General features: G+C 50.0%; 1 protein-coding gene across 10 annotated transcripts; it reads right to left on the reverse strand.

Annotated features, from left to right (window-relative positions):
* Positions 1-9,166: 9,166 nt before the first annotated feature.
* bdnf (brain-derived neurotrophic factor) lies at positions 9,167-26,071 on the reverse strand. 10 transcript variants are annotated; one of them, XM_038808311.1, is made up of 2 exons: positions 25,934-26,071; positions 9,167-10,434 (listed from the first exon to the last, which is right to left on the reverse strand). In XM_038808311.1, exon 2 carries the CDS (start codon positions 10,411-10,413, stop codon positions 9,655-9,657), a length of 759 nt encoding a protein of 252 aa, XP_038664239.1. In that variant the 5' UTR covers positions 10,414-10,434; positions 25,934-26,071; the 3' UTR covers positions 9,167-9,654. The 10 variants fall into 10 exon arrangements, with proteins under 10 accessions (XP_038664239.1, XP_038664244.1, XP_038664236.1 ...); XM_038808316.1 differs by lacking the exon at positions 25,934-26,071 and adding an exon at positions 25,667-25,679; XM_038808308.1 differs by lacking the exon at positions 25,934-26,071 and adding an exon at positions 24,860-25,014.
* Between the last annotated feature and the right edge of the window lie 968 nt (positions 26,072-27,039).

Here is a 27,039-nt window from a genome sequence, read left to right on the forward strand (position 1 = left end):
TTGAGCTGAAAAGTTAACTCTGACACAGTCTCCACAAAAGCTGCCTGACCTGCTGAGTGCTTCCAGCAATTTCTCTTTCCCCTTCCAACTTCCAGATATGCAGTATTTTCGTTCTTGTTAAGAGTTTTCATTCCTTTTGTATAACAAAGCAATAATCAAAAGCGAATGTCACATTTGAGAGGGTCTTGTTTAGTTCATGTTGTGCCACTATTGCCCTCGAGGTTGGCTGGACGGCGAAGATACAGATTGAAACTGCAATCTTCTCCACCAGATGGCAGATCATCGGAATTTCCCTGTGCAATGTATTCTTCGAAAGATTACCTCATTACAGCCACACTACCCTTTCTAGTTTACTATGAAACTTTCCAGAGAATTTCAATTCACAAATCTAGCAAATATCCCTTTTGTTTATGAGCCAGGTTCTCTAGAAAATTTGAATAGGTAATTACAGACTTCAAAATGGGAGGGTGGTGGTGTAGTGGCAATGTAGGCCAGGGATCCAGTGATCCTGCCTAATGCCCGAGGGGCATGGGTTCATCGCATTTGATTTTGCTGAGCAAAATTTGGAATTAAAAGCGAGCCTTGGTGCACTCATTAAGCTATTGTTGTTTAAAAACCCCATCTGGATTATTCATGGTCCTTCAGGGTGGAAATCCACCGTCCTTGCCTGGTCTGTCCTTCATGTGATCCCAGACAAACAGCAATGTGGTTGACTCTAAATTGATCTGTGAAATGGTCCAGCAAGCCACTCAAATCAAGGGCAATCCCGGACGACTGGTCTTTCCAATGATGAAGCTTTAATAAAGGAACAGGAATTAGCTTCAGTAAGTGGGACATGTGGGTTCTGAATAGAAACCTGCTCCGCCATTCATAGAATTTACAGTGCAGAAGGAGGCCATTCGGCCCATTGAGTTTGCACCGGCTCTTGGAAAGAGCTCCCTACCCAAGGTCAACACCTCCACCCTATCCCCGTAACCCAGTAACACCACCCAACACTAAGGGAAATTTTGGACGCTAAGGGCAATTTATCATGGCCAATCCACCTAACCTGCACATCTTTGGACTGTGGGAGGAAACCGGAGCACCCGGAGGAAACCCACGCACACACGGGGAGGATGTGCAGACTCCGCACAGACAGTGACCCAAGCCGGAATTGAACCTGGGACCCTGGAGCTGTGAAGCAATTGTGCTATCCACAATGCTACCATGCTGCCATTCAATATGATCATGGCTGATTGTCTATCTAAACGCTGAACTCCCACACTCTCACCACACCCCATGATGCCTTCAGAATCTAGAAATCTATTTTGTTATTAAATATATTCAGTAACTCGGCCTCCACAGTCTTCTGTGGTGGGGAATCCACAGGTTCACCATTGTCTGAGTGATGAAATTTCAACTCATCTCAGTCCTAAATGGCCTATCCTGAGACTGTGACCCCATGTCCTACAACCCCCAGCCAGAGGAAACATGTCTCCAGTCTCTCCAGCCCCGTCAGAATTCAATGCTTCAAAGAGATCCCCTCTCATTCTTCTAAACTCCAGTGAATCCAGGCCTAGTTGACCCAATCTGTCCTCACATGACAAACCTGCTGTCAGCAATGTTCTTTCATTGCTGATGTCTGAAATCAAAATGACCATTTCCATTTTGTACTGAAAGTATCTGTGTCATTTAGAAGTACTTTTGTGTTAATGCACCCATGTCAGAGGTTCAGATTTTACACTCAGAATAATGGTGAGGCTAATACGGTCACTATTACCATGGCGTGAATCAGACCGCGATCTCCGGAGGCTACGTATGGGCAACTAAATGTGGGAATCAGGAAACTGATTAGTTGGAGAGCCACTCCATTTCTTGTCCTGCATGTAAATGCCAAGGATTCCCAGAAGAGGGTGGTACCTCACTGAATAAAACGCCCTTTGTCAGGAATTGCATGCAAGTCTATGCTCAAAATCATAGAATCCTTACAGCACAGTAGGAGGCCATTTGGCCCATTGTGTTTGCACTGGCCCTCTGAAAGAGCAGCCTACCTAGGCCCACTACCCCGTAACCCCATAACAACATCTAACCTGCACATCTTTGGACACTAAGGGGCAATTTAGCATGGCCAATCCACCTAACCTGCACATCTTTGGACTGTGGAAGGATACCCGAGCATTCAGAGGAAACCCACGCAGCCACGGGAAGAACATGCAGACTCTGCACAGACAGTCACCCAAGGTTGGAATTGAACCTGGGTCCCTGGTGCTGTGAGGCAGCAGTGCTAACCACTGTGCAAGTGTCATAATGTGAAGATGCCGGCATTGGACTGGGATGAGCACAGCAAGACGTCGTCTATAGGCGCGATCTTCCTGGAGATCCTCTCCACTTTGAGCCGGCAGTTTGCGGTGTCGATGGTGGCCATGATGTGGAGATGCCGGCGTTGGACTGGGGTGAGCACAGTAAGAAGACTTCCTGCAAGTGTCATAAAGCAGTGAAATCTCTGAGTGCAGTTGACAGTGTAGTAAATGCAAGCATCTTTTTTTATTGTTTTTTAAAATAAATTTACAGTACCCAATTCGTTTTTTTCCAAGTCAGGGGCAATTTAGTGTGGCCAATCCCCCTAGCCTGCACATCTTTGGTTTTAGGGGCAAAACACGCAAACGCGGGGAGAATGTGCAAACTCTACATGGACAGTGACTCAGAGCCGGGATCGAACCTGGGACCTCGGCGCTGTGAGGCAGCAGGGCGAACCCACTGCACCACCGTGCTGCCCACCTCCTGCATGAATAAGAGCAACATGTGGAACTGTGTAGCTACGTACTGCCACATTTGTATGGGTAGTGATGCAAAATGCTTGTGATTGCATAAGATCTATCTTTGTTGTATCAACTATTTCAAGTGAAATTTTCCTTTTTATTTGAAGTATAATATGCCTGTTAATTCATGTTTAATTTTTGTTCTGATTCATGTTAACGCAAAAGCTACGACAAGTGGAATCTTGTTGATAATTTCTTCATTTGAGGATCATTAAGTAAATGTGGTTATATTGGTTTACAGTTTCCCCACAGGCATTTTAACCATAATAAAACTTCAAAAATACACTGAATAGTGAAAGTTGTGTTTCAGTTCAATCTGAACATTGCTGAACATCCCAAGTGAAATTACAGACAGAAGTTAGTGGATCAAAATATAATTTAAAATTGCTGAATTTCATCTAATGTAGGAAATATAATGGTGGAAGAGCTTGTGATCTGGAATGCATAAGTTCAAACTGCATTCTTGTGCAATCTGATGTTTGCAAATGTCTTCTTATTAGTAGTTCAGATCATAGTTGGTTGAGCTTCTACAGACTGAATATCCCTTTCTCAATCTTGATGTTTGTAATGTTCTTGGTTCTTTATGTAATTCATGAAGGCCTATAGAGCTCAGGGTTGTCCAGAAGAGGCAACATGTGCCTGAGTCAGACAGAAAGGAAACCTTCGTGGTTCAAATTTTGTTTATGTTCCATTATGTGGTCTTAGTAGAGGTGGCAGGACGAGATCTTAATACCAAAGGTTCCAGAGGGAGACCAGTCAGATGGGCAAGGGTGGGAAAGCACCCTGCTGTAATGCCTTGTGTGGTTGAATAACCCATCTGCACTCACATGAGGAAGAGGTCACTGGTTGAGTGTACTTCGGAGTAACCAGGGCCCATGGAACTGTTTTCTAGCAGGAATCAAAGTCTTTAGTGAAGGTTAGGAACCAGGAAAAATGGCCTCCAAAATGATTTCACCTTGTCAATTGTGTATTGGGAACAAAATGTGATGCTTATTAGAAGAATAAAGAACCATAGAAATCCTACAGTGTAGAAGGAGACCATTCAGCCCATCGACTCTGCACCAACCTTCTGAAAGAGCGCCCTAGTTAGGCCAACTTATCCCCTGTGTTCACGTGGGTTTCCTCCAGCTGCTCCGGTTTCCTCCCACAAGTCCCAAAAGACGTGCTGTTAGGTGAACTGGACATTCTGAATTCTCCCTCTGTGTACCCAAACAGGTGCCGGAATGTGGCGACTAGGGGATTTTCACAGTAACTTCATTGCAGTGTTAATGTAAGCCCACTAGTGTCAATAAAGATTATTATTATTTTAAAAATTATTATTATTGTTAACATTCACCACAGGGAATTTCCATGCTTCTTGCCTGTGAATAATATGAAATTGCTATACAGGCACAAGTGTTGAAATGTATTTTTAAATGTATATGTTTCACATATTTTTCACAAAGAACTAGAGCACTTATAAAACAGTGAAGCAACCCTTTGGTATTTTAAATTATTTTAATTCACAACATACTACAGTTACTGGGCAGAGAGCACAATGTGGCGGTGACAATACTTTTGATGCTTCAGAGGTTTAATCTAGATTAAACACTTGTGAAGTATTCTATTGATTATTGAAAGTTATTTGAATAACCCAAGGTATCAGGTATAAACTCTATCAATTAATGGTAAAGTAGACATCAATTCTTGCACAACATATTGTTGATGTTGGACTAAGTAAACGTCACAGGTGAACCTGTTACTATTCTGATCCCAATGCGAACTTTCAGGCAGGTGTTATTAGATGGCAGTCAAGCAATTAACCTTTGTTCTTTCCACTTTTGGCTAAAGGTGTTGAGATCGGGTGTAGTGGCTTCATTGCAATCCTAACTCAGCACAGATCATTGACCAAACCTGGCTCAATATGACAGCAGTCCATCCATGTACCTACGACTCATGTTTATAATCAAAAATGATGTTCCTCCATATACAGTACCAGAATCATATTGATAAGTCCAATTACATAATTGTGCAATTTTCCGAATGATCTGAAGGTTCTGGTGCAAAGTATGTTAGATATTCAGTATTGATATTCCATTTGAGATTTCAGATTTTGTATTATATCCTAAGTATTTTCCTCTACTTATTTACTAATGTATATGGTGAACTGAGCAGTAATTTCTTCCAACAGCAGTTGGTTTGTGACTGTTCAGCAGGAATCAAATTGAAATTATATTCTGCAGTGGAATGTATTGACATACAGTTTATCTTGTGTATATATTAGAAATGTACCTAAAATAGATATTACTTTTGAATGAAACATTGGATTACCATTGGACAGCCAAGAAATCAAACAAAATTAAGTAAAAGTAAACTTAATATAACAACAAAATAAAGGGAAATAAAATGAACAGTTGTCAAATCAGAATACTCTAGATGTATTAGTCTTTGTTTTATTTATTCAGAATTCTTAAAAAGCCACGCTTACCACTTTAGTAAATGGGCCGATGTAATATTAGAGTTTATTTTAGCATGCTGGTGTGAAAACTCCAAGGAGATTCGAGTTCGGCTGAACCTTTAGGCTGGGGTTTAACTTTAAACTTAATTGAATGTGTAGAAAAGCAGGTCATCTAGAGAGTCAGTCAAACCTCAATATACTTCAATGCTTAAATGCTAAAATCTCTGATCATTGTGTAGTACGTTATATGAAACATTACTACCATTATACATTGAAGGACTCCTTGAGAATAGGCAATGTTAAACGTTTAGCATTTTTATAATTTATTTCTATTTTTACTTTTGGAGTTTGATATAATATTTGTATTCTTCTTCTTAACTATGTTCAATATCAATGTACATGAATGGAGCCATGTTTACAATAGTTATGAATGAAACAGGGCATTTTGGAACAGCTGCATTCTACCATTTTCATTTTACTGACCTTTAATCTTAATTTCCAAGTTATTTTCATATCAGACTGTTCTAAGCAAAAGGTTTTCAATATATTTTTATAAGGTTTATATCCAAATATCTTCATTGTGGTTACTTTGGAATATTTTTACCTCAACAAACATTTAACCCAATTCCTATCCATTCTATTGCAATATATATATATACATTCTATTGCAATATATATATATATGCCCATTGGGTCTGCACCGACCATCCGAAGACGCACCCTACCCAGGCCCCCGCCCTATTCATGTAATCCCACCTCGCCTTTGGGCACTAAGCGGCAATTTAGCATTGCCAATCCCACCTAACCTACCATCTTTGGATTTCATTGTGTTAAATCATGGGGTGAAAATAAGATGCTTACGAAACATGAAAGGGACCAATTTTTAACATTTAATTTGAAAAGAATTCGATGCTGTCATACTATTGTGTCTACCTCAGTCATGGACACTTGAATTTCAATGTTCATGGCTCTCTAATGTGATGTTACCAATGTCTGTTTAAACATATACTCTTTTAACATAGACATAGAACAGTACAGCACAGAACAGGCCCTTCGGCCCTCGATGTTGTGCCGAACAATGATCACCCCACTTAAACCCACGTAACCTGTATACCCGTAACCCAACAATCCCCCCATTATCCTTACACTACGGGCAATTTAGCATGGCCAATCCACCTAACCCGCACATCTTTGGATGTGACATAGTTTAATTAAACAAGAGCTTACTACGTTTTTTTGAATAACTGAACCAAACTTAAACCTTAAAAAGAATGTTGCGATTAACTTTTGTAATGTGGCTCTTATCAAGGTATTCAGTGATGATGAGTGAATGACCCAATTTATTCGACTTGCGAGTGATATTTCCCTTACATATCTAAAAAACTTTGCATCCAGTTGTGCTTTGCTGATTCATTTTTTATGAATCCTGCATCCCTCGCCTCTGCCAAGTGCCAATAGCTTTCTTCAAGAATGAAGTCAGCAGGAAATCTGCTCCCACACTGACCACAATGTAATTCTCATAATTGGCCATTTGGCAGTGTTCAAGCGTCACACTGGTTGACTCAAATTAAAGATCTGTCCACCCTCTCTAGAAAGGGTTGTAGCGCAGCCTCCACTCGATGCATCCCCTCTGCTCAACCCGGTACCTGGATGGCTGAGGACAACAACTGAAATGCTAGGAGCTCACAGCCAACCACTGTCTTGACACAGCCGATTTGGTGCACTAACTTGATATGCCATCATTGTATTCTACACGTGTAGAGAAGTAAAGCAGATTATTTCAGGTGCAAAATATGCTTAAAGCTGAATTATATTTACTTTCAAATATAATGTTGGAATTTGTCCTTGTCCTGTTTCAATTCCTGCAAAGTAAGCTGTCAGGACATAGCTTTGCTGCCATGCCAAATGATGGAAGAGTGGTTCCAGTTAGGATGTTTCCATTCATCGATTACTTTTGTCGTGTTATGGCTTGAAAATATGAAAGTGTATGAATTGTCGTAACCATTTAGTAAAACAAACGTTATCTCTTCTAAAAGAAATGTACGGAAAATGTAACTTCCCCTGATTTGCTTTTTAAATTCTCAATGTCATTAAGGTTAATGCTTGCACTGCAAGCATCGATAACTATTTCGTATTTGGAATCCATATCCAATAATCATTCACCATTTTGGACTTTGGAATACAAAATATTTAAGGTCATAATTAAATGGCGCTGCTTATCAACAACAAAAAGCAAACAAGTCAATAAAATATACCTAATTTCCATTAGATGATGTTGTTCTTTAAGGGGCCACCTCACCATTTAGAATGATAGGGGTAAAAGCAGGATACTAGGGCGGGGGTAAATGGTCCTGACGTTCCTGCCTGCTGTTAAGTGTTATATTGCGTATTAGTACCCTTGTTGTTAGCCTTTTCAGGTCCAAGAATCTTATTTTAATTAATACTTTCAGTTTGTCTTGTGTTAAGAGACTCCTTGTCCTCAGGTTGAAGACATCACCAAGTGCTGTTGGTATGATATAGATAGCCAGGTTTGCTGGGGATTCTGTGCTGTTTTAGATTGCAGGTTGTCATGTTTTCTATCTGACAGAAAACATAACAGTAAATTGACCCAGAAAATAAGTGTATGTTCAGACGTGATCGTCGGAAGGTGTGCAATAAAAGGACTCTTGTCTTTCAGATAACTACCAGGGAGCCACTGATAACTGAGAAAGGCAAACCTGGGCCACGTCAGAAAGTTGGTGTTTGGGTGTAATGGGGGGGGGGGGGGGGGGGGGTGTAAAAGATGTCTCCCCTTCCAACATTCTTCTCATGGATTACATTCTTCTTTCCCCATTCTAAATCTCAGAATGATCCATTATCCTCCCGAGCTCTATAATGATTGATCTCCTTAGCATCTACCAGGCATCAACGTGAGTTCATGTTTTGAAGGCCTTCCACATTCGTATTGCTAAAGTGCATTTCGTATCAATGCAACATATACCATATCCTCCCAGTAAAGCTTGTTGATTTATTTTCAGGAGAGTGCTGACCCTTGCACTTCTATTAATGCATTCTGCTACCTTACCTTTATGACACTATAGACCATAAGACCAGAAGATATAGAAGCAGAATTAGGCCACTTGGCCCATCGAGTCTGCTCCGCCGTTCAATCATGGCTGATATTTTTCTCATCCCCGTTCTCCGGCCTTCTCCCCATAGCCCCCGATTAATCAAGAACCTATCTATCTCTATCTTAAAGACACTCAGTGATTTGGCCTCCTGCGGCAAAGAGTTCCACAGATCCCCACCCTCTGGCAGAAGAAATTCCTCCTCATCTCTTTTTTAAAGGATCGTTCCTTTAGTCTGAGATTGTGCCCTCTGCTTCTAGTTTTTCCTACTAGTGGAAACATCCTCTCCACGTCCACTCTATCCAGGCCTCACAGTATCCTGCAAGTTTCAATAAGATCCCTCCCCTCATCCTCCTGAACCCCAACGAGTACAGACCCAGAGTCCTCAATCGCTCCTCATACGCCAAGCTCTTCATTCCAGGGATCATTCTTGTGCAACTCCTCTGGACCCTTTCCAAGGCAAACACATCCTTCCTTAGATATGGGGCCCAAACTGCTCACAATGCTCCAAATGGGGTCTGACCAGAGCCTTATACAGCCTCAGAAATACATCCCTGCTCTTGTATTCTAGCCCTCTCGACATGAATGTTGACACCGCATCTGCCTTTCTAACTGCCGACTGAACCTGCACGTTAACCTTAAGAGAATCGGGAACAAGAACTCCCAAGTCCCTTTGTGCTTCTGATTTTCTAAACCTTTCCCCATTTCGAAAATAATGAACTCCAAATGAAACTTGGCGACAACCTGCCATCGCCACAGGAGAAGCGGTGGGGCTGACAATCCTATCCCCAAGGGAATAAAATAAAAACTAGTAAAGATTAACGTCAGCACCTTGATTGTTTTTAATTCCAACGCCACCGGGTAGGAGGAAAAGCATGAAAACAAATGTTATACTACTGCGGGTTATAACCACTTACTGTCTAATGTTAAGGGACTGTGGAGTTGAACTTCCCTTTGGACAGATTTGCATTGAACAACTGAATCAGCATGCAATATAATTTCTTTTTAAAAACTGTCCTTTCTTTTCTTGGCAATGTCATTCAACAAACCACAATATTTTGAGGAATGAAATACAGGCTTATTATTGTTTTTTGTTTTGTTTGAAGTTGTGAGCAAATAATTCTTTTCCTCCCCTCCTCCAGTCATGGGTATGGTCAATAAATAGACATAAAACCACTTTTTTCACTGTATAAACTTCATTTTTTACATGCAGTCCATAAAATGTTCTGTATCGCTCCGACGGAATAATTTATCCTGTGTGTAATATATACAAATAGATGACATCTCAATAAAATCTATATACACTCATTCACTATCTTCCCCTCTTAAAGGTCAATGTACATACACACGAAGTGTCTATCCTTATAAATCTCCACCCAATCTTTTTCCTACTATCCATAGTTAGGGCGCGCACGTAAGATTGGCTGGTTTTACACTGGGAATTCCAATGTTTCTTGTCGATCCCTCTGCAGCCTTCGTTGGTGAAGCCCTTGGGATTACATCTGGTCTCGTAAAAGTACTGCTTGAGTTGGCCGTTCTGAACGAGGATCTTCTCCAGGACGCTCACCGTCTGGCCGGACATGTCCACCGCTGTCTTTTTCTTGTCCGCAGTCACCCACTGGCTGATACTGTCACACACACTGAGCTCCCCTCTCCTGGCCGGGTCTGAGTGGCGCCTCACCCTCGCTGACATGTTGGCCGTCTCCAGGTAGTTCCTGTACTCCTCCATCAGGAAGAGCAAGGGCGGCTCCAAAGGCACTTGGCCGCTCAGGGTGACCCTGGACGAGTACAAATCCGCCTCGCTGTCCCCTCCTCCTCGGTCGCTCGGCCGCGCCTCCGGCTCCACCGCCAGGAGCTCTTCCAGGACCCGCTCCACCGTGTTGGCCAAAACCCCCATTCCCCTGGGAGAGGCCGCAGCTCCCCTGCCTCCTCCGCCGCCGTCCAGTGTCCCGTGGGGCCGGAACCCGGGGTAGAGCGAGGCGCCTTCACCTCGGCCTCCTGCTTCTTCCATTGGGGCAGCGTTCAGGTAACCGAAGGATGAAATAACCATAGCAAGGAACAGGATGGTCATTACTTTCCTCAGCTGGTGGGACTGTAAGGGGGGAGGGGGAGACAAGAAGGAGGGGAGAGAAAGCACCAAGAACATTATTACAGGCAAGGTCATGACACCATCGAGACTTTCCTAACTTGTAAATATTGACATGTAACTTACTGTGATCGTGGGTGCCTCAAGTCCCATTGTGGTTACTTAAAGAGCAAAACAACCCCAGGCTAATGATTACAAACTTGTCCTATTAATGTATCATACAACACATTGTTATTATCAAGAAAGAGAATTTGACTGTACAGTATAAACACAAACCTCAAATCAATACCACTAGCTCCAGTGAATCACTTTTTTTTTACAGTAGGTCATTTCTCCCAGATAAGGTTGCGATTACCAAATTGATTTACTAATGGCTCCGTGTTTTTTTTGTTGTTATTGTTGCATACACTCCAAAGCAATCGCTAAGCAATTTGCCCCGGTGTCTCTAGTCTGCCTGGGTCCTGGAAATAACCAGAGCTCCCATTCAAACATTGGTTTGTGCCTGAGCAAAGCAGCCAGCCATTTAGCTTATGTTACTCCCAATACGTTCGGTGATATCCGCCTTCCTGGCGTTGGGGGTGGGGGGGGGGGGGGGGGGGGGGGGTCGGCTTATTCATTTCCAACAACCGTGCCAGTGAGTCCATCTCTCACCCCGCCTGAATCATTCTCCAGATCCCCACAACGTTGCAACAGAACGCAAAAGAGTAGCCAGGGAGCAGGAGCGAAACTTCACCACACTTGGCAATTAAAAAAAGGGGGGGGGGGGGGGGGGGGAGTGAGGGAAGGGATAGTCCCCACACCTCCATGGCAGTGACAAGACCATTTTGATTGGATTAAAATTGCATCGACTTTAAGAAGGCTAGGAGCCCATTTCAAGGCTGCCTGGGTGTATTTAACCCTTCAGATACCCCGAAACGTTTACAAATACCCTACACAAATCCAAAAGCGAATCCTTGCAACTTTTGAGCCACATTTTTAAACCTGGCTGGACTGAGGTGACCCTGGAATCACAAAGGACCTTACCTGGGGACATGGCGACCATCAGGTCGGTTGGCGTGAAGTTTCACGTGGAAAATGCTCAATTTAAAAAAAGAGCCACTTTCTTTGCAACTTCTAAAATGCTATTGCGTCCTGTTGAAAAGCAGCCGGATAAAGGCTGTTGGCCCTGTTCCCACACCTCACAGTTAGAGATATTGACAGAAGTCACAGGTCTCTCAGTTTACAGCTTGTATTGGGTGGGTGGGTGGGGGTCTGGTGACGGTGAGAGTTGGGGTAGATTGGCGAGGGAGTGTGATGATGAAAGAGGCAGAATGTTCATCTGCACTCCTCTTAAACCCCCCCCCCCTCAAAATAAAAAAATGATACAACAGGTGAAAGAATACAGGTGAAGCACGGGACACACCTAAACTCCTGGGGCTGGGACGTCTCTTTCAGCTGTTCTTTATCCCTACAAATATTCCAATCATTGGACTGGAGTAGAAACGTTAAGCAGTTACTCGCGCCGTTAATCTCAGTGCAACAGTTACAAGACTTTAGAAGAATGCTAGCCGACACGATAATAACGAATAAAACGCAGCAATGATGCCAATAACAAGGGAAAATATCCCGTCAAATGAATGAAAAGGGAGCTCCACTGTCACACTGGGCAACTTCATTTTCGCTCCAAACATTTCTTACTGGATTCTGGGCAGTACTGGAGATTATTCGTGCCAGAAACAAAACTTCATCAATTCCAAACTTCGAAAAGAGGAACGGCGCGATAGCTCCTCTGCCCAGCTGTATAACATTCGCCACCCGTTACATTTGCGATCATGACTCGGGAAAATGTGACCAGAATGTTACTCATTAAAAGCTGCACTTTAGCGCAACGCTGACACACAGACGTGACGCGAGTGTCACAGCAGCAAAAACGCCCCGTCAATGAAAGAATGTTTCTAATTGTACACTGGCTGCTCTTCCAATGAATGTTCCTGCCTGCTTTCCAGACGTGTCAGATTTTTTTGTTTTATAAATCAGCTGGCAGTTTTGACAGCGTGGAAATCCGCGTTGGTGTGGGTCAGCCCCTGAATCCGCGCTTAATTCACAGACACTATCAATTGGGAGATTCTGGATTAGTTTAGACTCCGGGAGAGGTTAGGGAGACTGGGAACCGGCCTCCTGAATGGGGCACAGTTCCCCACAGTTAAATTTTGGAAATACATCTTTTGCTGGTGCCCCCCCCCCCCCCCCCCCCCGGGTCAGCACAAACCCATCTCTGCTGCCTGTACCCCAGTCGCTATCTGCCCACTCGTCCATCACCAGCGCACCTCTCACCTTCCTGTTCAAATCCCTCCGCGTCCCCCTCTCCCCTCGTCTCCACCCCCCCCCCCCCCCACAGACCCCCACAGAACACTGCATCCCCAAACCCTTCGGCCCATCAGTGGCTGTGCCTTCAGCTGTGCAGATTCTGAGCACTAGAATCATCACCTGGAACTTCCCCCCCTCCCTCCCCCTCTCTTAGGTTGTCCCTAATGGTCTTCCCTAAAAACTCCAAAACACCTTTCGTACATCTCTCCTTGCTGGTGTCGGTCTGTTGGCGGCTCCCGGGAAATGGGTGTGTGGAAAGTGAAGCAGTTGAGGGTATGATTATGGGCAGAGTTTGAATAGCTTCCTGTCTGATCCTGGCCGGGTGGAATGTCTAAAAGAGTCCTTGCTGCCAGGCCCATGCCTCCAGCTCCCAGGAATAAGCGAAGATGCTGATCCATCATCAGCCCTGTTGCCCTGTCTGGCTGACTGACAGTCCAGCCACTCTTCTTCAGCAGCTGGGGCATTTCTGTGTGCGCTTGTCCCCAAAGTCCCTCCACCCCCTCCCCCCTCACCACTCGCCCCTCATCTCCTCCCCATGACCCCCCCCTCTCTCTCACCCTGTATCTGCCCCACTCTCCACCCCTCTCTCTCCCTCCCTCTCTCTCTCACTCCCCCTCTCTCCCTCCGTCTCTTCCCCCACTCTCCTCCCTTCTCTCATTCCCCCTCTCTGTCGCTCTCTCCCTCTGTCTCTTCCCCCACTCTCCACTCCGCTCTCCCGTTCTCCTCTCTCTCCCACTCTCTCTCCGTCTATCTCTCCCTCTCTCTCACTCCCCCTCCCTTTCTCCATCCCTCTATCTCTCACCCTTTCTCCTCTCTCCCGCTCTCTCTCCCTCTCTCTCCCACTCCCCTCCCTTTCTCCATCCCTCGACCTCTCTCCCGCTCTCTCCCTCTATCTCTCCCTCCCTTCCTCTCTCTCACTCCCCCTCCTTTTCTCCATCCCTCTATCTCTTTCCCCCTCTCCCTCCCTCTCTCCCTCCCTCTCTCTCACTCCCCCATCTCCCTTTCTCCATCCCTCTACCTCTCTCCCGCTATCTCTGCCTCCCTTCCTCTCTCTCACTCTCCTTCTCCCTTTCCCCGTCCCTCTATCTCTCCCCTCCCTCCCTATCTCTCTCACTCCCTCCTCTCTCCCTTTCTCCATCCCTTTATCTCTCTCCCTCCCTCTATCTCTCCCTCTAAGTGTGGACATGAGGTAACATTGAGCAGCAGAGCTCAGTATGGGAAATGCAGATGGCATTGAGTTCACCTGAGACACACTCCAGTTATTGCTGAACAAGGAAAGTGTGAACTCCCCGCTCGGTTCTGCTCCTACATCGACTCATGGCTGACATGGGAAATGGACAGCAGTTGGATTTCCATTCGAGGCGGAGGCTGCTGTTCCTGTACACGCACTCGAGCTGCGAGTTTCTTCACGGGAAAGCGCTCAGTAGGAGATGCAGAGCCTTCCCCGGGAAATCCCTCTCATTGCGGGACAGGTGTGAGAGGCAAAGGGGGCGGCGGCTCTTTGAAGCTCTTCATTCAGGACTGAGCTGTGCAGCTGGATCCAGGCTCATTGTTCACAGTGTTGTCCTGTGTCTCCCCTTCCTCCCTCTTCTCCCCTTCCCTCCTCCCCCTCTCCTCCCCCTCCCTCCTTTCCTCTCCTCCCCTCCCCCAGTCTCTCCTCCCTCCTCCCCCTCCTCCTCCCCCTCCCTCCTTTCCTCTCCCTCCCCTCCCCCAGCCTCTCCTCCCTCTCTCCCCCTCTCCTCCCCTCCCTCCTCCCTCCCCCTCCCTCCTTTCCTCTCCCTCCCCTCCCCCAGCCTCTCCTCCCTATTCTTCCCTCTCCTCCCCTCCCTCCTCTCCTCCCCTCCCTCCTTTCCTCCCCCTCCCCCTCTCTCCTTTCCTCTCCCTCCCCTCCCCAGCCTCTCCTCCCTCCTCCCCCTCTCCTCCCCTCCCTCTCCCCCCCTCCCTCCTCTCCCTCTCCTCCCCCTCCCTCCTCTCCCTCTCCTTCCCCCTCCCCACTCTCTCCTTTCCTCTCCCTCCCCTCCCCCAGCCTCTCCTCCCTCCTCCCCCTCTCCTCCCCTCCCTCCTCCCCCTCTCCTCCCCCTCCGTCCTCTCCTCCCCCACCCTCCTTTCCTTCCCCCTCCCCACTATCTCCTTTCCTCTCCCTCCCCTCCCCCAGCCTCTCCTCCCTCCTCACCCTCTCCTCCCCTCTCTCCTCCCCCTCTCCTCCCCCTCCCTCCTTTCCTCCCCCCTCCCCACTCTCTCCTTTCCTCTCCCTCACCTCCCCAGCCTCTCCTCCCTCCTCACCCTCTCCTCCCCTCCCTCCTCTCCCTCTCCTCCCCCTCTCTCCTCTCCCTCTCCTTCCTCCTCCCCACTCTCTCCTTTTCTCCTCCCTCCCCTCCCCAGCCTCTCCTCCCTCCTCACCCTCTCCTCTCCTCCCTCCTCACCCTCTCCTCCCCTCCCTCCTCACCCTCTCCTCCCCTCCCTCCTCACCCTCTCGTCCCTCTCCCTCCTCACCCTCCCTTCACCCTCCCTCCTCACACTCTCCCTCCCCACACTCTCCCTCCTCACCCTCCCCTTCACCCTCCCTCCTCACACTCTCCCTCCCCACACTCTCCCTCCTCCCCATCCCCTCCCAACCCTCTCCCTCCCCACTCTCGAGCTGTTTGAATCTCCAGCTAACAAACAAAGCCGGATAAAGGGGGTCCTGTGCCTCCCAGCCTCTCCCGGGCGCTGCACCCAATGTTTGATTTTCCGGTCCCGCCGATCTCCGCAGCAGAGGGAAAATGTTGCAAAGTCTGGCCAACAAAGCTAGGCTCGTTTATAAAATAGAAGAAGAAAGACAGGCGTGAAATGACAAGCTTTTCAAACTCGAACAAAATAGACCCCCCCCCCCCCCCCACCACCAATCTTTCTTAGTGTCACAAGTAGACTTACATCAACACTGCAATGAAGTTACTGTGGAAATCCCCTCAATACTTCTGGCTCCCCGATCTGTAAGTCCAATATTCTTTTGTTTTTTTGCTTTCGTGACATAGAAAGCATCCATAAAGTCCAACTAACCTCCCCCCACCCCCTTGGAAACGCTGCAATTCCCGCAGTGCCCACACGGTGCCACTATTGCGCCACTTTGGCCAAGAGCCTCTTCAACATGAGTTTGTCCAGAGGATCATCTGAATTTTTACTCTCTCCTGATTAATTAGTTGTGATGAATTGGGCCGCAGCAGCCCCCCCCCCCCACCTCCCACACACACACCCACACACACACACAGGTATAACTGCAGCAGGAGGATGTGGCGGGGACTCCTGGAGCAGGCTGCCGCGTGAAATAAACTCGAGGTTAATGTGCAAACTCTTTCCAGAGGACAACATGTCTGATCGAGGCGCCACCGTAGGGAAACCCTCTGAAGGCTTCACAAACGTCGTTAACCACACGCCACAAACTGACTGGCACACACATTGCCCAATGTTAACCCAACTCAAGATAGAAACACACAACATTAGGGGGAGGGTATTTAAAAGTGCAAGTCCCCGGGTGGATTTACACTCTGCACAATGCACTTCCTTTGTCACCTTCAACATTAACTTCAAATCCACAGCCTTAAAATGTTGACCAGCCTAGCACTGGGTCAGACTAGATAGCACCCCCCCCCCCCCACCCCCACCGTCCCGTAAATAAATAATCATCAATTAATACTGACCTTCAGTTACAATAGCCTTGAATCGGGAAATCCTCGCTCTATTAATTATTATCCTTTAAGCGTGGACTTGCTAAGCGTTAATCGATGGAGCTCCCAGTTGAGACTTTAGTTCACATCTTGCTGGGAAACAATTGGGAGCAGCAAGTCTCGGTGCTGAGGGAGGGGGGGAGAGGGATTTTGTGGAGTTCTCATTCTGCCACCCCCCCCCCCCCCCCCCCACCCACAGCCCGCTCTGACTGATCGGCGGCGTGGCCCCGGCTCCAGTTTCTCATCAAATCTTTATGAGATCTCCCAAGTTAGTTGCTGCAAGGCTTCGTTAGCTCTCCCGTGTGAGTGAGTGTCAGTGAGTGTGTCAGTGAGTGTGTCAGTGAGAATGCGTGTGAGTGAGAATGAGTGAGTGTGTGAGTGAGAGTGAGTGAGTGTGTGTGTGTGTGTCAGTGAGTGAGTGTGTGTGTGTCAGTGAGTGTGTGAGTGAGTGAGTGTGAGTGAGTGTGAGTGAGTGTGTCAGTGAGTGTGTGTGTGAGTGAGTGAGTGTGAGTGAGTGTGTTAGTTACAGCCCTTGGCACAGCCTGTTGCTACAGACTGGGCGATCTGGCGATTTGACAATAGGGGAATATTTGGGTCAGTGACAGGAGCCCCTACACATACCCACCCACCCACTCCCAACCCTCCCTTTCAAAACAATCCCCCATTCTTCACACCGGGGCAAAAGCTATCGATACAAATTCGAACTCTAAAGTTTACAGAAATAACACAAACAATTGTTTTTTTTTAGAAAGACTGGACTTTGTGTTACCCGATTGTTGAATTAGCTTTCACCACCCCCCAAAAAAAACCAGGGGAGAGTTGGGGGTGGGGGGGGGGGGGTAATAAAGCTCCTTGCTAAACCGATCGCGCGGTGCGTCCTCGAAACAAGGGTGTCCCTCTTATTTTGGCTTGAGAGGCGCTGAAGTTAGTGAACAACATTTAATTAAACTTTGGCTCAATGCACTGGCAGCCCCCCCCCCCCCCCCCCACTCCCCTCTGCCACTCAGAATGCAATCCAGTTAATAACCCACATTGCTTATTTATGAACTCGGATGCTAGATTTACAGAATTACAAAATCCCGCGCGAACTACATTCGCTCAAGCTGCAACTTGGCGTGCACTTTTAATATTCGTTTCGAATGGTAAACTCGGCACCGGAATTGTGTGTGTGTGTGTGTGTGTGTAGCAACCCACCGTATTGTGTCAAGCTTCGAATAGTAAGCACCGAGAGACTTTCATTTGGAACTTGCTGGCAATCCCTCTCTTCTCCTGCCCCCACCGTCCCTCCAGGCGACAGGACTCTTCTGCGAATTGGTAAATTATTGATGGCGGAAACTACATGGTGGCTGGACGTGGAATAATAGCACACTCATACAGCAACTCCATTTGATATTGCCACGGGGAGGGCGCGCCCTTTGTGCCCCCGCTGGAACACTGACATGGTGCAGAGCGCGGTGCAGAGCACTCACTTGCCTCCCCTTTAATGCTCCTGACTTCAAAGCCGGTTTGGGGATCCCTGCACAAGCTAAATACAGCCGCTGACGTTGCTCCTCTCCATCCACGTGATTCTCCTTCAATGGGAGAGAGAAAACAACCCCCCCCCCCCTCCCCACCCGGAGTATTGGAGAACTCTCCCCCTCCTCCCCACACACTGTTATTGTGGCTGAACCAAGTTTATTAATGATTCAGCCGGCCAGAAATACCTGCTTGCTAACTGATACCACTCTGCCAGGTAATAATCCACCTCAGCCAGCAGCCAGTATTTAGTTATTCTTAGTTTGAAGGGATTGTTTTTCATCTGCAGCATTTGTCCAAACCCCCCCCCCCCCCCGCCCCCACTCTCCACCCCCCCCCCCCCCCGCCTCTCCCACTCCCCAGCAAGTCATTTTAAAATTAAATTACTCACCATTTCATTCTGCACATTTCCTCCTCGGCTGGCACCACCCCCCCCCCCTCCCTTTGCCCCTCTCCCCGCCCCCTCTCTCCCCCTCCCTCTCCCCATCCCTCTGCCCCTCTCTCCTCCTCTCCCCCTTCCTCTTCCCCTTTCCCCATCCGCCTCCCCTTCTCCCCTGCCTCTTCTCCTCCCTCGAGCCTCTACCGCTCCCCCTCCCTCGCCCCCCTCTCTCCACCCCCTCCCCCTTCCCCTCCTCCTCCCCCTCCCCTTCGCTGCCCCCTCTCCCTCTCCCCCTCTCCCCCTCCCTCCCCCTGCTCCCTCCCCTCTCCCTCCCCCTCTCGCTCCCCTCCCTCGTCCCCTCTCTCCACCCCCTCCCCTTCCCCCTCCCCTCTCCCTCTCCCCTCCCCTCCCTCCTCCCCCCTCCCCTCCCCTCCCCTCCCCTCTCCACCTCCCCTCCCTCCTCCTCCTCCCTCACTCCTCCTCCCCCTCCCTCCCCTCTCCCTCTCCCCCTCCCCTCCTTCCCCTCCCTCCCCTCTCCTCAATCCCCCTCCCTCTCCCCCTCCCTCTCCCCCTCCTCCACCTCCGATCCCCCTCCCTCACTCTCCCTCCTCCCCTCTCCCCCCCTCTCCCCCTCCCTCCCCCTCTCGCTCCCCCCTCTCCCCCCTCTAACTCTCCCCTCCCTCCCCCCTCTCAACCTCCCCGCCCTCCTCCGCCCCTCCGCTCCCTGCTCCCATGCTCTCATCCCACCATCTCATCAACCCTCATCCCCTCCCTGCCCCCTACATCGCTCCCTCCCCCCTCTTCCCACTCCGCTAACTCTACCCTCCCTCCCTCCCTCGCCCCCTCATCGCCACCACCCTCCCGTTCACCCCTCCCCGCTCTCCCTTCCCCCTCCCCTCCCCCTCCTCCCCCCTCCCCTCCCTCCCCCTCTCGCACCTCTCCCGCTCCCCTCCTTCCCCTCCTCCCTCTCCTCAATCCTCCTCCGCTCTCCCCCTCCTCTCCCCATTCCTCCCCCTCCGCTCCCTCGCCTCTCGTCTCCTCTCTCCACCCCTCTCCTCCGCCCCTCTTCCCCCCCCCTCCTCCCTTTCTCCCCTCGTAATTCCCGCCCTCCTCGCCCCCTCTCCGTCCCTCCCACTCTTCCCCTCTCCGCCCTCCCCGCTCTCCCCTCTCCTCCCTCCCCCCTCTCCCCTCTCCTCCCTCCTCCTCTCCCCCTCTCCTCCCTTCCCCTCTCCTCCCTCCTCCTCTCCCCTCTCCTCCCGCCCCCTCTCCCTCTCTCACTCTCCTCTCCCTCTCTCCCTCTCACACTCTCTCAGCCCCTCCATTTGTGTTGAATGCTTGTGGTCCGGTTCACTTTGCAGAGTCGCTCCGAACCCGGTGAGTTCTGAGCCCGCCCCATGCCATGGGGGGTCCATTGAGAAGCCGGCTATATAAATGCAGTCGCCGTCCATTCCTCGCTGGGGCCCCGGTGCCCGGCACCCAGACACTCCACCAGGCGCTGCCCAGTCCCTGATATCCAACAGAGTGCATGTCCCATTGGTAAAGGTGAGCAACCCAGTAGCATCATCCCCTCCCCCTGCCCCCCAGCAGCGAGAGATACCCCTCTCCCCCGGGAAACCCCCTCTCCCCCGGGATATACTCCCTCTCCCCCCGGGAAACCCCCTCTCCCCCGGGAGATACCCCCTCTCCCCCGGGAGATACCCGCTCTCCCCCGGGAGATACCCCCTCTCCCCCGGGAAACCCCCTCTCCCCCGGGATATACTCCCTCTCCCCCGGGAAACCCCCTCTCCCCCGGGAGATACCCCCTCTCCCCCGGGAGATACCCGCTCTCCCCCGGGAGATACCCCCTCTCCCCCGGGATACCCGCTCTCCCCCGGGAGATACCCGCTCTCCCCCGGGAGATACCCCCTCTCCCCCGGGAAACCCCCTCTCCCCCGGGAAACCCCCTCTCCCCCGGGAGATACCCGCTCTCCCCCGGGAGATACCCCCTCTCCCCCAGGATATACCCCCTCTCCCCCAGGATACCCCCTCTCCCCCGGGATACCCGCTCTCCCCCGGGAGATACCCCTCTCCCCCGGGAGATACCCGCTCTCCCCCGGGATACCCGCTCTCCCCCGGGAGATACCCCCTCTCCCCCGGGATACCCCCTCTCCCCCGGGATACCCGCTCTCCCCCGGGAGATACCCCTTCTCCCCCGGGAGATACCCCCTCTCCCCCGGGATACCCCCTCTCCCCCGGGATACCCGCTCTCCCCCGGGAGATACCCCTTCTCCCCCGGGAGATACCCCCTCTCCCCCGGGATATACCCCCTCTCCCCCGGGAGATACCCGCTCTCCCCCGGGAGATACCCCCTCTCCCCCAGGATACCCCCTCTCCCCCGGGAGATACCCCAAGCACTGTCACTGTCTGCCCAATGAGCATTCAGTAAACCTTGATGTGAAGGGAAGCGCGTGCATTTGTATAGCGCCCTCCGCGTCACCAGGAGGTCTCCTGCAGCCAAATGGTGCAGTGACTGTTGTGATGTGGGGGGGGGGGGGGCACAGCAATGTGCCCCCAGCCCGAGGGTAGGCAGATCAGCAGGCGGCCCAGGGGGTTAATGATGCGGGGGGGGGGGGGGGGTGAGGCGGGGAGAGATTGAAATTGACTTTCCAGCCATGATATCCCTCAGCTGGCATCCAAACAGACCGATGTGATTGGCTGAAATGGGCTCTTGCTGAGGGGGTTATTGACCCGCTCCCATTGATGGTGGTGATGTGGGTGGTGGTGGTAGAGGGAAATGCCACTCATTCCAAAACCGAGGAGGGGGATTCCAAACTGCACAGAAAACACCCCAAACATAAAGTCAACACAAGACAATATCCAATCCAGGTGATGTGGGAATGGATGGACATTGTCCAATTCCGCCTTCTCTTGAAGCCGGACCCTCTCTCTGACACTCAGCAGATAAACTCACATTTACCTTTAATGATTGCCCGGAACTTCGAGTTAAAGCAGAAGGTTTAGGGGCATTCTAGTCTTGTTTCAACTCCCACTCCAGCAGCACTTTCCGACGCGACGCTGCACCGTTGAGAATTTCTGCTCTTTCCATGGGAGATGATCCAGGGGGTAAACGCCCTTCGCACTCCAAGCTGAGCCGCTCACAGGGCAATTAAACCAAGATCACGTTCAAATCCACTCATTGCACCGCTCTTGCCTGAGGGGCGATTGCTTTGACTCACACAAGGATTCCCAGTGCGATCCACAAATCATTCAATGAGGATTTACACCCACTCACCAAAGTGAACTCGCCAGACAGCAGATACCCGTTTCCTAATTGGACACCCACACCCCTAAAATTACTGGGGGCGGGGGGGGGGGGGGGAGAGTTATAGGAACAACTTATTTCTACAGTTGGCAAGGTCCCAGCGCTGGAAACTTCATGACTGGGTCTGTTATGGTGTTTAGTGGACACTGTGAAATCGCCCCGGCCATCCTGTCTGCAAATAAATTGGTTAATGCGGAAGGTCAGTACAGGTTTTGATATGTTCATTCATATCGCTCCTTCCACATTGTTCAGGAATGGTCCTTGAATGAGGGTTCACTCTGGCACCGAATGGTGGAGCAGGTTCGAGGGGCTGAATGGCCTCCTCTCGTTCCTATCTCTCTGGGAACTCTCTCTCCGACAGACATGCACCCCCGAGTGGAGGACGAGCGCTGGAGAGTCAGTGCCCAGACCTGCCCAGACCCAGGGCAACTTTCCCAGGACTCGCGTTTCTCACAGGAGGGAAACTTCATTCATTCCTTGATCCTTACACTGCGAATCCTGGGAGCTGGAGGGACCCCCCCAGTTCTGACTGGGGGAAGGGGGGTGGGGGTCACACATTCCCCCCTCCCCTGGGCGATGGGGTGGTCTGGTCATGTCCCAGAGGTCTGGGCTTTGGTGAGGGTGATGTCCAGGTGCGAACCGCCTGGAACCTGTGTCCCGGACAAATCGTGACCTGGAGATGCCGGCGTTGGACTGGGGTGAGCTCAGTAAGAAGTCTTCCAACACCAGGTTAAAGTCCAACAGGTTTGTTTCAAACACTAGCTTTCGGAGCACTGCTCCCTCCTCAGGTGGAACATACCTCTTCGTTCACCCGAGGAAGGAGCAGTACTCCGAAAGCTAGTGATTCAAACAAACCTGTTGGACTTTAACCTGGTGTTGGAAGACTTCTTACCGGTCAAATCGAACCGCAGTTCCCACCAAAAACCAACCGGGTTAGCCCGTTGCGAGGGTGGCACGTCAAATTGCCATGGCAACTTCCCACCCAATCAAATGTCCCTCTCAGCAGTGTGACTGAGGGAGGAAATGCGAGGAGGGACGGGCGGAGGGAGAATACTATCAAACTGCATTGAATGAAATGGCAAACCCATCTCTGGCATGTTGGCATGGAGAATATGCCGATCAGGTCTCCTTATTGTCTCTGTGGGTGGGAGAGGGGAGGTGGGGAGGCTTGTTTGTGGGTATCGGTGTGTGTGTGTCGGTGCATGGAGCTAGTAAGCAACTGTGCTTTGAGTTCCCGAATGAAAATGCAACAAGCAGCCGGACATTGACCCGATATATTTACACCCCAATCGCCCGAATCACCTCCCCCTTCGACAGAAAACACAGGCACAGTGACGGGAGGTCCGTGTCTGCAGCATTCTCTCAATGAGGGGGAGGGAGGGAGGGAGGGAGGAGGGATTGCGGTCATTCCCAAAGTCCATTCAGATATTCCTCTGCCCGAGCTGTTTGGATGAACATTATTGGAACTCCCCGCACAGCTCTGCAAACACGGGTCTAACCTGAAGCATTTTTAACATGTATTTAATTTTGGAGGTGGAGGAGGAGGGAGGGGGGGGGGGGGGTAAATAATAATTCCTGTCTGTATTGCAAGGCATTGCTCTACAATCTTCTACACACTATAATGGGAGCTCTAACATTCTGCACTAATAAAATAAACGGCAGCACTTTTTGGGGGGAAGGTTGTAAGCAGGCAGAGCTGAGAGGCGGGGTGCCTCCGGTGCCGGGTTGGACTCTTGTGTTTCTTGCTGTCAGGAAACTGCAGGGTTTTTTTCCTCTCTCTCTCTCTCTTCTCTGCTTTTGCTCTCTGCTGAGAACAGCGCCGTCTGTCGATATGACTTTCTGGAGTCTGACTTGCAATGGGTTAGCAGCAGCCCCCTCCACATTAAACTGCCCAGAGCACCCCCCCCCCTCCCCACACCCTCCCCCCGCTATTCCTCCGAGTTGTGGATAGGAATAGATCCCCTTACACCCCTCACCCCGGGCCCCCTGCTCACACACTGCAAGCCACAAGAGAGAGAGAGAGACAGGGAGCACTTTCCTGTCCCAAAAACTCTGATCAGAACGTTAGGGTGGTGGTGGTGGTGGTGAGGGGGGGGGGGGGGGGGTGCGCACTTGGGGAGGGGGCGAGAGGCTCAATTGTGGGCAAGCTGAGCCACGATGGACCAATCCTCCTCCAGAATGACCCACCTTTCTCCAGTCAAATAAAACCCAGCTCAATGAAATGAAACAAAAAGCCATTGTTGTATAGTGCGGGAATGTGAGAGGGAGGGAGGAGGGGGGAAGGGGGGGGGGGTGATGGCTACAAGTCGCAATAGAAGGTATGGCAACAGGGCAAGAGCGATTCACTTACCCTCCTATGTGCGAGCGACATCAACTGAAGTCATCCTTATCAAGCCTTCTATGTCAAAAAGTTACAATGTGGGGATCTTTGAATAGAAATTCCCGTCACACTCAAGAGCTCCCAGGCATCGTAATGCACTCCACCTCTGCTGGACAGCGATCAGACCCGAGATTGAGCTGTATCAGCCCCTAGATCTAAACCTCTAAACCTCACTGGCAAAGTAGCCCTCGGTGACAACGGTACCTTTGCATCGACTTGTCCTCCGGATGGCAAGGCTGTGTCCGCTGTCCCCGGTGCTGAGATCTCATCTACACCTCTCAACACGGCGCCAGGGACCCTTGAGGAGCTGACTGTCCCCCCCCCCCCTCCTCCCTCACACCCCCACCCCCACCGTCATATTTCTATTTTGATTACCTGTCGCTTCCTATTTCTTGCCTCTTTGTTACTTACCCACGCGATGTCACGTGAGTGTTGCTCTGGCAATGCGACCCTCCCAATAATATCTGATCACATGTCGACACCCCCCCCCCCCCTCCTCTCTCCATCCACCCCCACATTTTGTGGGGAAGTGCACATTCTCTTTCACACAGTCACACAGAATCCCCCCCTCTCCTCCAGCCCCTCAACCCCCCCCCCCCCCCCCCCCCCCCCCACAGACCCGTCCACCAATCAGTTCCCCACAATCACAATAAACTTTGGTCACACACCAAATCTTACTAATTTGGGAGAGGGAGGGGTGGGGAGTGGGGGTTGGGAAGAGGGGGGGGGGGGTTGCGATCTCCCCGACGAGTCTCTGAATCCTCCCACACGAACCCTTTATCTTCCATCCCATTCACTATACTTACCATTTCTCCTGCCCCCCACCCACTCCTCAGTGCCCAAGGAAGCGAGGTTGTCTCAAGCTCCTCCTGTCTCTCCAATAGACGCTGGGTGGTAATGTGCCTTGTTTGAAGTCATCATTGTGAAGTTCTGCTTACTCAGCGAATCGCCCACCACTTGTGTGACTTATGAATGCAATAAAAGCCTTTTTTGCAATATCCGCTGCTTAAACTCCCAACACCTCAGTGACTAGAGGAGACACGTACAGCAGAGGTGATTTAAACTTGCACATTTACGCAACACATTCGCTCACAGAAGACGTTCCAGGAGTTGCGGGGTCCTAATGAATGAAGAAACCATTGTTCTTTTGGAGGGAGACCTCTCCGATACCAAATGGCTGGGGTCGTTTGGCAAAGCTCAGTCCACACACTAGGATCATGCGTTAAGTGGTGAAACATTTTTTAAAAAGTTTTTTTTTGGGAGGGGGGGGGGGGGGGGTGGTGTCCTGCTTGAAAGTACTATTTAAAAAACTTAACTTCCTACACGTGGTTATCTTAAGCACTGAGGGTTAAGTTCAGCGTCTAAGGGGGATGTGGCGTAAAACAGGTAAGGTGTCAATTTAGTTTTTCAATTCTCTCTCTTTCTCACGCACACACACACAACTCTGCTGATTTCCTGCACATCTCGGAGATTTCTCACTCATCCGGTTGAATTTGGTTAGCGAAGACTTGGTGTTAAGCTGCAAGCGGTATTAGTAACCCCCCCCCCCCCCCCCCCCCCCCCAACACTCCCTCCCCACCAGCACCGCTCTTCAAATCCAATCCCATCCTTACTCGCTCCTTTGCAATCATCTTATGGAGAAGTGTTTATCCTCGGGTCCCTCTTGGAACTTGCCCTGTCTTAGTTACGGTCATACCTTGGAACCTAAACTCTTCAAAATAAAAAAAAAACAATAAAATAAAAGGCTGAAATCTGCTATTTGGCATTCTGACCGGACGGTTTTTCTTCAAACCCCCCCCTGCAAAGCAGTCACCGAGATAGTGTTACCCCCCACCCAAAAAAAAACAAACCCCCCAAAAGTAGACGTTGTTCTGACTTACCGCGGATAGATGCAGGATTATTACAGCTCAGCAGATCTGTGGCACCTCAGCTATGCACCCAAGTGTTTTGCTCGCTGCGAGAACCAAGCTGAAGAACCATAAAATAACCCAAAGTGACAGATCCCCTACATACAGGATGACGTGCATTTAAATATGAGTAATAAGCCATATAGACGTATTGGTCTGTGGATGGCTGGGATGTTTTGCAAAATGGTCCATACTATCAGTTATTGCACAGCAACGTGTCTCTGGGGGTGGAGGGAGAGAGGGGGGTGTATTTGGATGGGGGGGGGGGGGGGGGGGGGAGAAACCTCTTTGCGTCCTTCAGTTACATCCAGCATCGTAACCACCACATAGTTGACAGGAACACTTTGCAACAGGCAAGTTATTTGTCACTCAGGGCTATGCGCTACTGCGAAGTATATTTTCACAGCCTGCCCATTCATGTGTGTTTTGCACTTGTTGCCTGATCGATTGCACAATCGAGGAATGGGTTGCTGTGGCATGCCTGGAACTGTATACCAAACATATATGCGGATTCATATAGGCTTACAGGCAACGCATAGCGACGAGGTAGTTGCCAACGCACAACTGTCGATTTCACAGACGGTCTGTAGCTTTGGAACTTGGAGGTGAAGCACAGGGGTTTGCACCACTGCAGACGGGTAGGCTGGCAGAGCGATTGGGCTGATAAATGGGCGGACACGTATCGCTACCAGTTCACTTAATGAAATGTTTAGAATTGCAACCGACCTCTGCTATTTTCCTCCCCTGGACCATGCTCCCAACTCGAACGCAGCAAAACATCACTCCCAGCTCACCATAAACATGTCAACTACTCCTAACAACACACGCATCCAGCTTTGTGTCCTGAGGAAAGTTGCTCTCCTTTTTGGCATGGAGGACATGATTCCCCCCCCCCCCCCCACAAAAAAAAATCATGCCTAAGAGTAATTAATGTGGGATGGATTCTCTTACAAAGCAAGCATTGCTGGTACAGGGGTAAACATCCTCCCACACGCCCTCACACCCATGCAACTTCATTGATAGCCTCCCGTTCTAGCATTAGTTGAAATGAAGCTACCTGGAGGGGGTTGCAGCAAGGG

Source organism: Scyliorhinus canicula, chromosome 9 (genome assembly GCF_902713615.1).
Source record: "Scyliorhinus canicula chromosome 9, sScyCan1.1, whole genome shotgun sequence".
NCBI lineage: Eukaryota > Metazoa > Chordata > Chondrichthyes > Carcharhiniformes > Scyliorhinidae > Scyliorhinus > Scyliorhinus canicula.

Excerpts from the sequence above, each read along its gene's own strand:
- bdnf (XM_038808307.1), bottom strand. The coding sequence starts at position 24,044 with ATGTCGCTCGCACATAGGAGG. Across the intron at positions 10,435-24,023 it reads TGTCGCTCGCACATAGGAGG|TCCCACCAGCTGAGGAAAGT; the intron begins GTAAGTGAATCG and ends CCCCCCTTACAG.